This window comes from Cottoperca gobio, chromosome 13, assembly GCF_900634415.1.
Source record: "Cottoperca gobio chromosome 13, fCotGob3.1, whole genome shotgun sequence".
Taxonomy (NCBI): domain Eukaryota; kingdom Metazoa; phylum Chordata; class Actinopteri; order Perciformes; family Bovichtidae; genus Cottoperca; species Cottoperca gobio.
This window is the reverse complement of record NC_041367.1, coordinates 4,565,566-4,582,644: the sequence shown is the minus strand read 5'-3', so window position 1 is coordinate 4,582,644 and position 17,079 is coordinate 4,565,566. Positions and strand designations below refer to the sequence as shown.

At 42.5% G+C, this 17,079-nt stretch overlaps 2 protein-coding genes across 3 annotated transcripts in view; both read left to right on the top strand.

Moving 5' to 3' along the window:
• The window catches only part of LOC115017600 (protein Aster-B-like), a 71,293-nt gene that overhangs the window by 4,049 nt on the left and 50,165 nt on the right, over window positions 1-17,079 (top strand). Inside the window, exons 2-3 of one of the 2 annotated variants that reach the window (XM_029446223.1) lie at window positions 11,209-11,346; window positions 15,497-15,523. The gene's annotated coding sequence lies outside the window, so the exon portion shown is untranslated. Of the gene's footprint in view, window positions 1-11,208; window positions 11,347-15,496; window positions 15,524-17,079 lie in introns of those variants that run through there. The other variant, XM_029446221.1, reaches the window with a different exon arrangement.
• On the top strand, window positions 4,805-17,038 carry LOC115017754 (uncharacterized). The gene is made up of 4 exons (XM_029446440.1): window positions 4,805-5,208; window positions 11,197-11,346; window positions 15,497-15,523; window positions 16,996-17,038. Exons 1-4 carry the CDS (start codon window positions 4,805-4,807, stop codon window positions 17,036-17,038), a joined length of 624 nt encoding a protein of 207 aa, XP_029302300.1.

The following is a 17,079-nucleotide window of genomic DNA, read 5'->3' as shown; positions in this document are numbered from 1 at the left end:
TGAAAGCTCTGGTTTTGATCAGTCTCTATAGATGTGTAGACCAAAGAGGATGAGCAGGCAGCCCTCTTTGTGATGAGAGCTGCAGGACGCAGGATTACGTGCCTGCTCTCATTAAGAAGGGTGCACTTTAAATTTAAGTGTCTGTGTGTTAAAGTTTGACCCCCCAAAAAAATGTGTGTCTTTTAGCATGTTTCTGTAGCTGTTAATGGAAAATAACCGTGCAAACCTCCTTGAGTTGGGCTCCACGAAGAGAGAGAGAGAGAGAGAGCACTCTGTGATGAATGCAGTTTATTTGCAGTACAATGTGTTCCTTCATTCGTCTTTACGGCGAGTCGGTGTGCAATAAGATGCCAGTGTGACTGGAGCGTTCGGAAGATTTAGTTGTACAGGAAAGGGAGAAAGGTAAAGAAGGAAGTGTGTTACGTGATCAGGGTTTAAAACCTCATCATAACTTCACAGTGCATGTCGTATTCTCCCATCACTCTGTAGCTTAACATACTGCAACCCTGTTGTGCTGCAGGGTTCACCCCTACGTGAGGACTCTTTGTCACTCCCTATCTTTTTCTCATTAGTCATAGATGTTGTGACCTCTACCAGCTGGTAGTCCAGTCATTTCATAGCACGACTTAGTACAATAAGTAAATAACTTCTTTGGTGTTAGATGTCCTAGAATACAAGGAGCATCCATATGTCTTTCCTCCTGCGTCTGTACAGGTACATGCAGCATCGTTGAGAATCTTAAAGCAGCCTCTTCATAGTTATAGTTCAAACGTTATCCGACCACGACAAACACATTTCCCAGTTATCAGCTGCTCTCTGTTTTGTGCCCTTGTACAGAATTCTCTGGACTTATCGGAGCACTTTCTGCGGCGTGTATTTTCCCGAGTGTTAATCAGCATCAGCGTGCCTCTGTAATCTGCCCCACGGTCTTTGACATTGTGCTGACAGGGACACTGTGCTAAGAATAGGGACGCAGGGGAACAATGGAGCTGAACTTTGATGGTTAGTAATGACGCGTGACAGGCGAGCAATCCCACGGGTTGCTGTGTGCCGTGTAGCCGCCGCGGTGACGGAAAACTGTGATCTCTGTCTCAGCTGTAACAGCAAAGCGTCTCTGTGGTGGGTCCATCTGTTGACTCCGCTAACGTATGCATGGCAAAGTGCACAAGGCAACTGAGACACAAGATGGCTCGACCATTAGGGTCCTTCCTGCTGTGCACTCTTAATTCCTTAAACATTATTATAGAGTACTTAGTGCACAGGTGTGTCAACACACTCTCCAGCTAGTGAGCAGTGTTTCCCAGGGTTGCATGAATAAATTAAAAACTTCAACACATGGAAACCGTGAAACTCTTAAAGTGAATCCTCAGCCACGACGTCACCTGCTCCTCTGAGTCGAGCCCAGCGACGCCACGACCCGAGGCTCACTGAATGTGTGAAACTGTTGTCGTGCCCTAATTAACGCATGATGTTTCCCCCACCTCCACACTCAGCCTCCGGGTCAGAGAGTGTGCTCGTGTGTGTGTGTGTGTGTGTGTGTGTGTGTGTGTGTCAGATCTGCATTGCAGACGTTTATTGGAAGATAAACAGTGTCACAACTGAACATGCACACATTATCTTTACACCTCTCGTAATGAATACTTAATAAGTTCCTGATCATTTATTAATGACGGGAGAATACATGGAAGGACATCATTAGTAATGACACAGTTACATGTTTTTAATAGGAAAATACAACATTGTTGACGTACGATGAAGACAGAAGGAGGCTGGGACTCAGAGGCAGAACAATGTAAATGGAAACAGTTTTTACTGAAGCTTTACTGGCGTACAAACGGAAAGTTTTAGACCTCAAATATTCAACATGTAAAAACAACAATTCCCTTTCTTAGGTAAGAATTTGAAAGGTTTTATTTCTCCAAGAATAAAACCCTTGCGCACCAAAGTGCACGTTGTTCCTGCCTATTAGTGCTGACCTTTACACGGCCCAATTGCTCCAAGTCAAATATTTGCAAAGGAATCCAAAGGGAGCCCTTAATATATGTCTTGGCTATCTCTATTACACTGATAGCAATGTTTGAATGTACAGTTTTCTTAACAGGAGTAATCTGCCCCACATAGCTCTATTTCAAACCCTTTATCAGACAAGCATGTGGTTATTACTGGGATAAATATAGGCACATCCTAATATTACCTTTTTATTTTCAGAGTTATTGAAAGAGGTATCACTTTGCAAGTTCTAGAAGTAGCGCCACTGCTATTTTGATATCTGCGGATTCAGTCTTCAATGCAGCCTTTGCCGCAACCCCTCAGTGTGTGTGTGTGTTGTAGTGCAAGTGCCTGGAGCAGCAGTGAGAGACCATCAGGGGGGGAAAGCGAGAAATATACGCACAAATCTATTACGTTGTCATTTATTCCCATGTTCTCGCCTCTATCTGTCCGCTCGCCAGCTGCTTCAGCAAAAACTCCCTTATGAAAACCAAGGAAATAACAGGACATAACGACCTTGAGACAGTTTTCTCCCCCACTTTAAACCAGGTGCCCCATGGTGAGCAGCATAGACCTTTCTTATCCTTTGTTTTAGTCTTAACTTTCAAACCTGGGGCATACACATTTAATGTGGCTTTGACTTTATTGAGGCCATACAATTTTCATGGCAGCTTTTGCCCCCATGATCCTTTAGATTGCAGCTACTGTAAACGTGTGTGTTTTTTAAGTCCAAAGTTTCAAGATGCAAGAGATGAGTTTTATAATCACATAAGCGGCTTGGCTGTTCCTTTTTTTAAAAACCATCAGCCAGAAACTGTAGGGCAATGTTTTTGTCTTGGCCTTACAGTATCTTCTGTAGTGCAGTCGTCAAATCTCACGTCTATTAAGTCCCCTGGATCAACTCTTAGATCGGGCTCTCACAAAATACGTTTTCAAGCAGTCAGAGCTGCAAGAAAACTTGGATTTACAGTAGAGATAACGTTCGTTCAGATTCAGTTACACAGATGCTCCTTCCACATTTCTGCTCTTCTGAATCTACACTAACTTCCACAGCAAAGAAAACGGCTCTTCTGTAAGCGCTCTCTGACTCCTTTTGGCCAGATTTTAAAACGTACTTTAAATACACTTTATAGACATTTATTCGCTGATTTATATTAAGCGGTACTATGAGGTTGTATAATATCTCTGTGCTCTCTCTTCTATCTTAGTAGTCACATAACGGCTCCCCCTGCCATTTGTTTCTCACCTCATAGAAGCCCAGCTGAGAAACCATATGTGTAGCGCAATTATTCTAGCTGCTCAAATGGCGAAGGATAGGAGAAGAACGCAGATGGCGGTGTTTACTATTGACTTTGTGTCTGTAGTATTTGAGACTGCCACTCAACTCTGCTTCCTTTGTGATGGTCTGCCCCAATTTATTTTTATTTTTAGTCTGTTTGCTTGACAGTTGCACCTGAAAAACGGACAGGTTTCGTCTTGGCTCGCATTCAGCGAAACTCAAAGGGGTTTCTCTTAACAGGCAGCACATTGGCTCCTCAGTCAAGATCAAACATTTGGTGAGAGGGTTGTTTTGTTGTCTGCAGGTGCTCTCTCTTTTTGTGGTTGACCCTTAACCTATAAAGCAGGTTGACTGTATAGATATCTATTGTGAACGGTGGCTGTGATTTAAAGAGGTTGGATGTTATCTCTCAGAACGTCTAAAGGTCTGTGATACACTGAACACAGTTTTAAGGGAAGAAAGGTGTTCAGGATTGATAAACCTGGGCTGGTGCATGGTGGTGGATTGGCACTGTACGTTTAGTGGATCAGAATCTGGTGATGTGTGAGTGTGTTTGTGCATCCCATCAGATGTGCTGCCTGTTCCCTGTCATCTGTTATCTTGCTTGTGTGTTCCTGTACACTATGCCTTTTTGATTATGTGTGTGTGTACGTGTGTGTTTAACTTCATTCATCATCACTCCTCAGCCTTGCCTTGTACCTTGCAGTCCTATCACCTTCCTTTAACATTTAGGCTTTAACTGCGGGGAGACGGCGACTCACTGGGGGCACAAGACGGACCTCACCCTCCAGCATGGCCACAACCCGGATCGAAAGTGTCCTACTCTGCTGCAGCAACTTTAAAAAGAGCACAAAGTGACAACAAACTACCTTCAAGCCTTTACGCAACACAAGCATCAATATTCAAGGGCTAACAGTTGGTGCCTTACTCTTTAGCATTAGCAACAGCAGCTGAGGTAAAGACTTTGGCAGCTTAGACAGTGTGTGTGTGTGTGTGTGTGTGTGTGTGTGTGTGTGTGTGTGTGTGTGTGTGTGTGTGTAACTTGGCCTGCCAGTCCCTGGGGAGGACCAGCAAAGGAGTTGTGTTACACTGCCTGACAGACCTTATACATGTTTCATCTGCTGCTCTCAGAACAGAAGACCTCTTTGTTATTTAATCCAGCCCTCTCCTTCCCAGCCTGAGAGCCTGAGTTTACTGCCACACTGCTCCTCACAGTCAGCCAGCCACTGACCTGATACATATCAACCAACAGCTGAGGAGTAGCAGGACTTGGTCCGGCCCAAGATATCTGCTATCAGGACTTCTCAGCCAGTCTTTCAGTCCATTGGCTAGCACGTGGAGAGGGCTTTAAAATAAACAAGCAGAACTGAGGTTGCTGTGTGAGGTCCACCAAAGATTGTGCCTCTGTTCAGCACTAAACCTCAACTTTTCTGTAGATAGCAGAACTGCAGCATTTGCCGTTCTTGTAACTAAAAAATCTAAAGAAATAAGTGCTTTAGGTTTTGTATTTACACTTTTACAAAGCTAGTCAGGACCATGAGTGGCACTCTTAGACCCCCTTCGCTCCAGGTGAGCGTCCCAATCGATGCTCCGGCATACTCAGACGGTGGACGGTACGCAGTGTCAGATGGCTCTGTGCAATCCAGCTCCTCAACACCAACGCTCAGACGCAAGCGCTTCAAGATGCGCCGCATGAGGAATGTGCCCAGCGAGAGGGAGCTTGAAAGGGGGCGGACAACTGTTGGTCATCTCACGACCCGATCCGGCTCCAAGGAGTACCTGCAGCTGCCTTCCATTGAGATCACACCATCCAGTGATGAAGACGCCACCTCCACCTGGTCCCGCTGCTCCACGCCCAGCGCCTCTCCGCGTCGCAAGCGCTTCCTGTTGAGGAAGTGGCTAAAGGTCCGACAAAAGAAGGAGCAAGTCAGTGAGAGCAGGTTGGTGTGGGCTCTCCCTACTCCCCTGAAGTCATTCCCCTCTTCTCCCCACATCTTCCCTTTATACCGCCATGCTGCTTCAAGGTTACCTGCACTAATGTTTAACTCAAAGACAGTTAAGTTGTTGTTGTTTCAACGCCGCTTTTTTTGATCATTGGACGTTTGAACTTCTATGTAGCTTGCGGTTTCACCTTTCAGAGTTTAATGCATAATCAACAGCGTGCAGTTTAATAACACACAACTTACCACAAGCGGTAGTTTTTCAGTTTTCCTTGCGTTCAATCTAAAGCATTCCGTCGGTGCACTTGTAAATGGATGGATTAACGTTATCCTGAGATCTTTTAATGGTTTTATGGGCGGGTGTTTGACTCCACTGTTTGGTAGTAAGTGAAGGGTGACCAGGTTAAATTGAGCGAAGTACTGGAAACAAACTTCCTTTCAGAAAACCCCAAATGACACATGATATGAGTTTAAAGAAAGCGAAATGTAGATGTTAAAAGACCAGCTAATCATTTTTTTTTTAATTATAGCTGGCTTCATCCTTGTGTTTTGATTACACTCCTTGAATGGAATCGGCAGACCTTCGCTCAGGGGTCACCAAAGCTTTCCACTTGGCAGCATAAATATACACACGAGACATTGTGTGTTTTAAAACAAAGACCTCCGGTGATACTGCAGGGTCATCTGAAACTTAAACGCTTGACCTCACTGCAGCACTGGAGGAAAGGTCGAGGGGTTTACAAAATCAATAGCTTCCTCCCTTTCAGATGCATGGTCGTGAGACACACTGACACCTAGATACAGTATGTGATGGTGGCTAAAGGGAAAGGTCACAGCAAGTTAAAGTATATTAGCAATTTAAACAAAGTGACCTTGTTCATTGAAGCATGTTAAATTAGTTACTAAAAACACAAGACGAGAGGTGTGTGCAGTCGAGTGTAATTAATAAATATCGTGTGAGACGGAACAAAAGTACTTCCTCTAGTAAAAGTAGCAATACTACAGTGTAAAAACAACTAAAAGTCCTGCTTTCAAGTAAAATTACAAAAGTATTGGTGTCAAAATATACTTAAAGTAACAAAAGTACTCATTATTCAGGCCCATTTCACATTCATACATATTATATTACTGTATTAATTAGTGATGCATCATCACTTTAATGTTGGCGCTGGTAAAGGTGGGGCTAGTTTTAAATGCTGGCAAGCTTAACTTGTATTAATACATCGTCATTTATTAGTTGATTTGAATTTTCTAAAAATCTAAATCTGCAAAGTTACTTGTAACTAAAGCTGTCGAGTAAAATAACATAAAGTAGAAATGTCGATCAAGCCTTACTAATCTTGCAAACTAACTTTATTTGTGGTTAAACAAATAAATGTGGACAAAGATAAACTAATGATAAATAATCTCTGTTCCCGTATCAAATACAACTTTTCTTAAAGAGTAAGTTTACTCTTGTGTATGTTTGAGTTAAGTCATGATTGTTATTTTACCTGAGAGACTCAGGGTCGTCATTGCGTTGCAGTTACAGTAAAATATAGTCAACCAGAACCATTTGTCTTCTATTTGCAGAATGTATGAAGCTCACCAACCTTCTGCTTGCTTCATTGTACTCAGATTAGTCATGGGAAAATTGATAGGATGTGCCTACTGTCATTGTTTTTGCAATCTATAACAAGTGCAGTTCTTTGTAGTTAAATATGTAATGACTGGTAGTGATGTCTCCTGCTGTATCCCTGTCGTAGGTAACAGATGGCAGACAGGAACAGCTTCTTTACTCCATCCATCAGGGTGTCATCTTTATCTAGGAGGAAGACATCAGAGGCATTCGTGCATAACCTCTGACAGCATCCCTGTGTGTGAAATACATTAATTATCCAGCACACCATTAGTACAGTGTAAAGTGGACTCAGCTTGATACCACACAGTGGCGTTAAGACGATATGACACCTCCTCAATGTGCTGCTTGTTACTAGCTGCATGTAGCATACAGGCGTAAAGATTCAATGTGGAGGATATGCCAGAATTTAAACAATTAACTAATATTATAAACAGAAAGTGAAGAGGTAACTGTGTTGACGTTATGTCAAAGACCTCTGTGTGTTGTGTTGCAGATATATCTACTGCAGTTAGCATGCTAACTGACTAGCGCCGCTCCGTCCAGTCTTGTAATACCACTTGTTCCTCTAGAGGCGATAGTGAGTCACTGTAGCTGCAGTCTGCTCTCAGTACAGAGAGAAGAAGTACAGCTGCCTGACTCGCATGTAAATATCACAGTCATGTTCCGTGTCTGTTTTATAGTTTGTTTATCGGATGACATTCAAAGTGGCAGAAACGAGAAGTAGAAGAGACGCAGTGTGCTGCTGTACAGTACGCCATGTTCTCACAGATAAATGTTTTCTATTAAGTCAGCACTGCTTTGTTGACAGCTTTTTGACAACCTAGTGTTTTATGGAAGGAAAAAAACTATTATAAAAATAGCATTCTCTCTGGTGTTAAATGTCAATGCAAAGTGGGGAGCATGGTTAGCTGTGAACATGAGGACGCTCATGGATGGCGTTGTACATGGAGATTCAGTTTATTTGTACAGCACCTCAACAGCAGTTCAACGTGCTCCGCCATGATACTAAATGCTAAATAAGCTAAATTGGTGCAGCGACAGGCTACAGTTACAGACCCACATTTTAATAAATAAACGGCAGCAGCATCAGAAACGTGTTAAGCCTAATTTTAAAAGAACTAAGCGTCGGAGCAGAACTCAAGAGTTGCAGATTTGAGGTCTCTGTGGAGAGTCGGCAAAACCGTCCCTAAAACATCTGAAAGATGGTTCATAACATACTATATTAAAAATGCATGTTGTACTCAAGCCATTAAGTGCTTTATTAAAGCAAAAGCATTGTTTTAAAATCAATTCTGCGACACACGGGAAGCCAGTGTTAAAGCACGTCTGCCATCATAAAGAGGTGTGAGACACGATCATTTCTTTTAATGTGGGAATAATGGTGCACATTTTCTCCTGAAAAAGAATTCATAGTGTTGCTTCACATGAAAAAAAGAGAAGTTACTGCTTCACCTTTTGCACAGCTGGCAAATTATGGCGTGAAATGTCAGTTTCGGAAAGTTTCAGAAGTGGTGAGACACAACTAAAGATGAAAAAGTCGATATTTTTAAGGTGATATAATGTTAGTCACTTAACGTGGAAGTTAACATTTAAGCTAGAGTCCACAACTAAACCAGTCAAGTGGTCTTTGCTGATGTATATTGAATAAATACTGGATTATTTATTTTTACATGACCTGCACATTTGTTCTTTACTGGACATTGGATCTGTTCCTCCAGCAGGGATGACACTCGTGGCTGCTCCGCACTTTGACTGTGTGGCAGTGTATTCAAGAGCACCTACTCAGGGGTGGTGGCTTGAAACTGGCTGTTATTGGAGAGTTAATATACAAACATAGCAGAGCATTTATAGTTAATGAAATATATAATAATAATAATAATAATAATAATAATAATAAATGGCCTGTTTATGCAGGGTTTCTGCATTTCAGCTGCTTTGTTGTCAGTCGTACAGTAATGATTACAAGTGATAAAGTAAATTATTAAAAGTGATGCAGTTAATTATTAAAAATTCAGCTTTAGTTTTCCTATAACTGAAATCAAACCAGTCAGATTGCTTTGAATCCATGAAGCTTTTGGATTCATGGGGATATTTACTCTTCTCTGTCCTCGAAGGTGAGCCTGGTTCCTGCTCAGTAAAACGCTTCTTTGACATGTGTGGTCAAATAATCTTTGTATTCTAGCCTTGTGTGTGTCTTCATGCATTGGATGTGTACACTGTCTGTCGGTGTAAGTGTGTGCATGCGTGTCCCTGCGGTTGTAAGATTGTGAGTCTAGGACCAGTGGAGGTTTGCAGACACAGACTCTACTGTTCTGCAGGCTGAAAACAGCAAGGCTATTTCAAGGAGGTGGTGCAGGCTTCACTGCTTCCACCTCGTCCGAACATTTAAATATTTCAGACGCACAACCTCGCACAAAGCGACGCAGGGGGAAAAAAAGAAAACTGATGAGTTACTGTTATCCGTTTTGAAGAAATGGTAATAACTTCGCCAGCTCTTCAGCTTGCTTCATTACAGCAGCAGGAAGATGATGAAAACAATGTTGCTCATAAAGTGAATGAAAAAATGCATCTATGCAATAGTTCTCTCAGTTTTGTCATTGAGCAGAGAAAGTGACGAGCCACCATCCATCACCTTAAATGTGGCGTTACATCAAGTAAGGAAAACTCTTCACAATGTTACTTCTTCTGCATTTCAAACTACAGTAAATACAATGCAAATATGCAAATATGATTGAGATTTGTATCATACTTCATCCAAAATAAGTGGGATGGATTATGTTCGTGCAGAGCAGCTGTGTTGTGCATTCTGTCTTGGAAAGAAAATCCCAAATATTGCACCATTACATATATTTTGTTTGCGGTTTTTACTGAAGATGGTTGTTTTTGCTCCTTCTTCAGTATGACAGTATGTTGTTGAGCCTCAATGCTGTCATGTGCAAAGCGCATATGCTCTCAATTGTGTACGAGAAATGAATAATTCAGTGTGGGTCCATGCCATGTCAAATATCTGTTCTGGTGCTTTAAAAGGAACATGTGCTAAAGGAAAAAGATACATGTATAAACACTTAGATGAACCCGAACTAACACGTGTGTTTTTACAGCACTGTCAGCCCCCCGGAGGGATCAGCTGGCAGACAAACCGTTTACCTGCTGCAGACGAGGCACAAGCTCAGACAGGAGGGAGTGGAGCTCACCTTATTTAGGCTGATATGTTGTGGTTAAAAGTTTCTGAATGATCTTAGCATCATCAGTTTTATATCTATCCATCACAACTGCTCAAATGCATGAATGGTGCTCTGAGCTTTACCTGAATGCATATGTTCCACCTTAATGCAGCTTTATTTCTGTGCATTTACGGTATAAAATACTTTATACTGTAAAGCTGGTGATGTGGTCATTTGTTTTCGATGTTATTTAGTTTAATTGAGCACGATAAATAAATATAAAGTCGATTATTTCACTTATTCTTGAGAAAAAACAACATGTTTAGGCTCAATACAAGTTAAATGATTGGTTACTGGCTAGTTACCAAAAGTATCTCAACTCTCAAAATCTGCTTTTCCACACATTCCAGGTTCCCCTCCCGCCTTGTGCAGAGCTACTGTTGGAATGGGATTAGGGCGCCCTGCAGAGTGTGAATTAGTGAAGCTTTCCCAACAGACCAGCTTTATTCTTACAGCAGATGTCAAAGTGTGGAATGACAGCAGAAGCTTAAAATAGGAAAGAATCATCCATTTAAAAGAAAAGAATGGCAGTCAAGTCTCTGTGATATCATTCATGTGTGAAACTTTAACTTGAAGCTGTTTGAGATCTAGAACTACTCCCGCTTTATTATGTGGGAATGATTTTCTATAGTTATATTCATGTGCACATCTGAAAACCTGTTACTTATTATCTAAAGCCTTATCTTGTTCATAGCTTATGTCATATAGCCCCCTCTAGTGTCATCTCTGGATATGTGCATGAGCAGGAAAGGACCATGTTTCCATAAACTGTATATTGGACAGATGGTTTATATATTTCACCCTTCATTTGTAGGATCTTGGACAGTTGATGTAGTAAGAGATTTATGATAGAAACTGATACTTGTGCCCTGCAGGGGCCGAGATAATATAGTGCAAAACAGCTGGAAAGTTTATACTATGTACTTTTTATGCCAGGCTTTCTTTTTTTCATGCTTTTTGCCTCGTGTTCCTTGTTTGCAGGGGCAAGAAAAACCCTGATTCATGAGATTACTCACCCTAACCTTCTGCGATAACACAAGAAGAAATGCACATACAGTACACGCACACCCTAAAATGTTGATTTTAGTTTAATGGAATCATTCTGTAATGATTAACCTCACTTCTCTTTCATGTGACATCCAGCAGCCAGCAGAGCAGCCAGCAGAGCAGCCAGCAGAGCAGCCAGCAGAGCAGCCAGCAGAGCAGCCAGCAGAGCAGCCAGCAGAGCAGCCAGCAGAGCAGCCATGAAGACGATGGCACTCGCTTCTTGACTCCATTAATCCGAGAGGAGAGGTGAGTTGTGTGTGTGTGTGGGAAGTGTGCATGCAAGGTGTGTGTGCAAGGTGCAAGGTGTGTCTGTGTGAAGTGTGTGTATGTGAGGTGTGTGTGCAAGGTGTGTGTGCGAGGTGCAAGCTGTGTGCGTGGTGTGGGTGCGTGGTGAGTGTGGAAAGTGTGCGTGCGAGGTGCAAGGTGTCTGTGTGAAGTGTGTGTGCGAGGTGCAAGGTGTGTGTGCAAGGTGTGTGTGCGAGGTGCGTGGTGTGTGTGTGTGTGTGTGTGTGTGGGAAGTGTGCCTGCGAGGTGCAAGGTGTCTGTGTGAAGTGTGTGTGCGAGGTGCAAGGTGTGTGTGCGAGGTGCAAGGTGTGTGTGCAAGGTGCAAGGTGTGTGTGCGAGGTGCGTGGTGTGTGTGTGTGTGTGGGAAGTGTGCGTGCGAGGTGCAAGGTGTCTGTGTGAAGTGTGTGTGCGAGGTGCAAGGTGTGTGTGCAAGGTGCAAGGTGTGTGTGCGAGGCGCGTGGTGTGTGTGTGTGTGTGTGTGTGCGTGGTGTGGGTGCGTTGTGTGTGTGTGTGTGTGTGTGATTCAATTTTGCAAGTGATTTTCCCAATTTTGACAGAATGTTACATAAATCAAAATGAGAGGATTCAATCCAGGAAACATTTCTTACAGAGTTATTCAGTAAACAGAATGTTGGAAACATACAGCACATTGAAACTGTTGACTTATCTACCAGGTCATGTGTAGATTTGTGATGCTGGGATGAATAATCAACTCAAATTGTGAATGTATTCCATCATTTCTGGTCACAGTCGATTTCCTGCAAGCATTCTCCACTAGGGGGCGCTTCCTTCATACTGCTGCACAAAGGTATTGCTACGTCCTGCAATCAGTTTCTGTCTGTTTCACTGTGGCTTTTAATTCTTCAGCTTTTTTTTACTTTAAAATACTAATTCAAGCCTTCAACTAGCTAACATGATTGTTTTAGGAAGATACTCATTCTGTGCAAATGGATTAATGTCAGGGACTTGAATGAGGACTCCAAAAGAGCATAGAGGGTGTTTGTGGTCTTGACTTTAAAGACATATTGACAAAAAGGCCTCTTTATGTCAATACGAGCAGTCCTTTTTTTGGATATCTGCCTATTAGACAGTCTTATGGTGCCAATGTGTAACTGCGCCGACAGTAATTGGTGTCTCTACTGCCCCAAAGCTCAGTTTGAGTTGAGACATGGAGTATCATCAGCTCTTTAGCACCTTGGAATATGCTTCGGTTGTCACAGGATACTGTGACAGGTCCGGACATTAAATTAGTTATAGAACCTGGTGTGTAGGTATGTGTGTGTGTACGTGTCTGTTTTAAGTGTGTGTGTGTGTGTGTGTGCACCTAGTGGCCTGGGATGTGCAGTTTCATATTGCATCCCTTATGAAAGCCCATGCAGCCTGGAGGAAGCTCTGTGAGAAAGTTCTTGCCTACAAAGAGATTAGGAAGATTATATGTCAGGAAAGTGGAACTATGAAGAGCACATTGTACTGATGCAGAATTATTTGTTCTTGCTTGCTTACTTGATCTTCAGGGTTGGAGAAGTTTCTCAAGGCAAGGAATACACCAAGGTGTCTTCTGTCACTCTAATTTCATGTTTTTTATCCCAAAAGTAGAATGCAGATCCAGGGATCTTTCCTGTGGTGTTAGTAGCCTACTGTGGGAATTCCTGGTTTATCAAACAAGAATATTCTGATAAAAAGAGAACATGAGTAGGAATCCTCTTCGTCTAGCCTCGTAACAACCACCCACTTATCTGCTTTCAGCTCTGCTCACTACACCTCCACTCTTTCTCTCTGTCCTGCACTCTTCTGCTGGTTTCCCTCGCTGGCTCTCCCTCCCGCGCTGGCTCTCCCTCCCGCGCACTCTTCTCACTCAGTGTCTCCTCTTGCTCAAAGTAGGAACAGTGCCTGTCAAACCTATGGGATTTCTCGCGGCTCTTCTCTTTGCGTCGCTGGTGATAGGTAGTGAGGGGCGTCTGCAGCAGCTGCAGGGAGAGCAGCGTTCTGTAGCCGGCTTTAGAGGGCACGGAATGTCATGTCTCCTCTGCAGGTAAAAACAGCTGCATCGCTGAGGATGCACCGCTGCCTCTCCACAACTCTTACCCATCTCGCCGTCTCCATGTCCGCCAGTCTTGTTACTGCGTCTGTCTGTTTGTCTTGTGTGTGTGCTGCAGTTTGCTCCGTGTGCTGTGTGCAGCTGCATTTGAAGTGACAGAGCAGGCTGCCGGCTAATATGTACGTCTGGCTATGATTTTAGATGCTTCTGACTGATTATTTGGGCATCTGTGGTGGTTCAGGGAGAGGGAGAGGGAGAGAGAGAGAGAGAGAGAGAGAGAGAGAGAGAGAGAGAGAGAGAGAGAGAGAGAGAGAGAGTGATCACACGAGGAGAAGTTTGCTCGTTTGCTGTCATTTTCGTGTATTTGCATCTGTGGCTGCTGCCAAGTTGTACTCCTCCACTATAACTGCAGATAAGGTTATGTAATATCACAGCTGGACTTCTCTCAGACGGTGTAATGTGACTCATCAGTGAAGATGACGCAGCGCATGATTGTGAGTTGTGAATCAGGATTACACACTGAGACATGCCATCGCCATTGCAGTGTGGAATATATGTTTATGTAACTCCTGTACAGCGACACTATAGGACAAAATATCATTGGACTCTTTCAAATATAAGAAGACAAACATGTAAAAAGGCTATGTAAGTTAGATAAAAATTAAGACAGGATAATAATGACATTTTAATATATTGCAGCTACAATGCAGTGCAAACTGTGAATACATAGTCCCAAGTTCACGCTTTAATGTTCAAAAAACACATTATTTTTCTCAAACTGTCTGAATATACCTGCATGCAGACAGACAGTGTATATATAAGGAACCTGCCTGTGACATAAGAAGGGGAGGCAAATCTGAATGGCTTGTTGAGTTGTTGTTTGCTGTCAGCACTAAAAAAACGGACTGGATTATCCTGTTTCACAGTTTGTAGGTTTGTAGACTCTCTGGATATCCAAATATATGTGCACAAGCTCTGAAAAAAGTGGGTTTTTCATGGTATGTTCCCTTAAAAAGAACCGAGAGTTGGAGACGATCTTAATCTTTCTTTGGGGTTTCTCCAGATATGCAGCTCAATAAAAGAATTAAAGTGCTGTGTTTTGGTTTAGACTCTGGTGACAGTAAGCAGACGTGTCCCAGAGGATTTGAGAAGTCTGGACTGTTTATAACAGAGCAGCAGATCAGAAATGTGTTATGGCCCTGAACGATTGAGCACTTTATATACCAACAGCTACATTTACAATGATATAACAATGTTTTGACAAGCAGGAAGTCATTATAAAGATCTGAGAACTGGAGTGATGCGATCCTGGTGTTAGTGAGGACTCTAGCAGCAGCATTCAGAAGTTTAAATGTCCATAACTACACCAAGATGTCCGGCTTTGTTTGTGTCTTTAACATCGATGACTGAACATTTCTTTCTGTTTTCTCTTTGTTGAACTGGAGAGATTCTTGCACATCCAATTACTGATATGTCAGCTGGTGTATTGTTATATAAATCGGTGTGTCATCTGCATAGAAATGTGTTTTCTTTAATGTGAGATGTTGGGAGCCTGAGAATGGAGCCGTATATTAGCAGGTGTAATAACACTGCTGTTTAAACAACTATAATGTAGTTGTTAGTATGTGTCAATGATTACAATGTATCCCTTTAAGCACCTGGATTATGAACATATTTAAACTGGCTAGAATAATAACACTATTTAATATGTTTGTATTCATATATAATGAGACAGTGCATGAATATATTTGTACAAATCATAGAGCAGTTCTTTCCGATAACAACTGGGTTATATAATGTTATCAAACTTTAATTTTTAATATATTGTATTATATATAGTGACGATGATAAACTCATCTACTCAATAGTATATAATGTGTTATAAACCATTTATTCATTGTTTATACACGGCTTAAAATGGTAAATAAAGTAAGTTTTATTACATTATATGAAAAAATAATTACTATTAGTGGTATTTGAAGTACAGTGTATAAGACTGCAGTTAACACTGCCCTGAGATCAGTGTTAGTGGATTCAGCACCTCATAACTGAATCCTCTCTTTTCCTCTGCAGGTCTGACAGTGCAGCGGACAAAATCAGGTACTGTCTGCGTTCTGACTACGCTTCCTTTACCAATACGAGTGTGAGCACGCACCGTGTGAGCATGCACCGTGTGAGCACTCATGGAGCAGAGCTGCAGGCCTCGCTGTCACCCCATTTTCCCCGGCCCGCATGTGACACAGATTCATGGCTTTGTCCGCCAACCAAGGTGTCTGAATGCACTTTACATTTGGAGAGGCCTGCAGTGAATACAGTTGCAAGCCATGGAATGCCATTGTTTGCTTTTATTGCACAAACAACACCAGACACAAACAGGGCTTTGTAAGTTGGACACTATTGTGAAGCGTTTAGTCTTTTAGCTGGCCAGCCCGTGGCAGGTCAGCACTGTGGACACACACTGGGTGTGAAGGCTTTCCTGTCACATGAGACTCCGCTGGTCCTGAAGCAAAAAGGGGTTCAAGGCACAAGCTGAACAGGTGAGTGATAGGTAATGATGATTTTAGTGTTGTGGTGCACCACAGGGGAAATGTTGGAGAAGGGGATCTTACGAGTAGCTGGTCCTCCATGCCTAGCTTAGTGGAGGAGAAGTTGAATATATATATATTTACATCTCCTCCCTTGTGACAGTATTCTGAATAAAGTACGGCTTTGTTTCCCCAATGACATCCATTACATGTGGGTTTGCATGTTTTTAATTCAATGGGTTCAATGGTATGAGTGGCTTTTACTCCAAAATGATGTAAATTGGTAAGTCGGCACTGACTACATATTGTGCGCCGTGTGAGAGAAACTGAAGCTGTGAGAAGTATGTGCACAGCTTGCTCTGAAGCCATGACCATGAGGGCGGTGGGCGGTGTACGCCGCGTGCAGCCGATCAGGAAAAGTCGTGTTTGTGTGGCGCGTTTTCTCAGCTGAGTGTTATTTTGGTGCATTGGTGTGTTTGTGCGCTCTGGTATGTGTGTGTGTGTGTGTGTGTGTGTGTCTGGTTTGGTATGCATTGAGTGCTCAGTCATGCGAGTTGGGTGACTAGGAGTCTCTGTACTCCAACACACAACCAGGAGATGGTTTAGTAACCGCTATTTGTGTTGTTTGTGTCCACCATCTTTGAAGTCTTTCTTTTTTATGAAATTGAGGGAAATTCATTGTTTAAATTCCAGTTGTTTGAATCTCTTGTTGGAATACATATATACGTTTGCTTTCATACAACTGTGAGTCCATTTTCTAATGATATGTGGCAGACTAGTGAGTGTTGTGATCACCTACTTACTGTATCCAGCTATATTTTAAAGTCCTTGTCCACTCAAAGATGTGTTTTGCTTTTTGTGACTTCCTGGATGTTTGACCTTGACTGTGCAGAATGATGTTTGTGCACAATTTCGTATTTGTATATCTGATCCAATATGTTTGGAGGGGGATCTTTCAGAATGCACACATGTGTTGCTAAATTCCAGATGTTGCTGCTCTTGCCGCTTTAAAAACTGTGAAAGTTCTTCTCTGCACCGTTCACACAGGTGGCAGCTGAGCAATCTGGAACTGAAAGTGTCTGGAGAGTGAATTCTCCTACAGTCATAGCGAGCAAGAGCCCGTGGCTCATA

What these genes read in the sequence shown, in the direction of transcription:
- LOC115017754 (XM_029446440.1), top strand. Translation starts at nt 4,805, where the DNA reads ATGAGTGGCACTCTTAGACCCCCTTCGCTCCAGGTGAGCGTCCCAATC. An exon ending in GAGCAAGTCAGTGAGAGCAG is followed by an intron (nt 5,209 to 11,196) that starts GTTGGTGTGGGC and finishes TGTGACATCCAG; the next exon opens with CAGCCAGCAGAGCAGCCAGC. An exon ending in AGTGCAGCGGACAAAATCAG is followed by an intron (nt 15,524 to 16,995) that starts GTACTGTCTGCG and finishes CCGTTCACACAG; the next exon opens with GTGGCAGCTGAGCAATCTGG.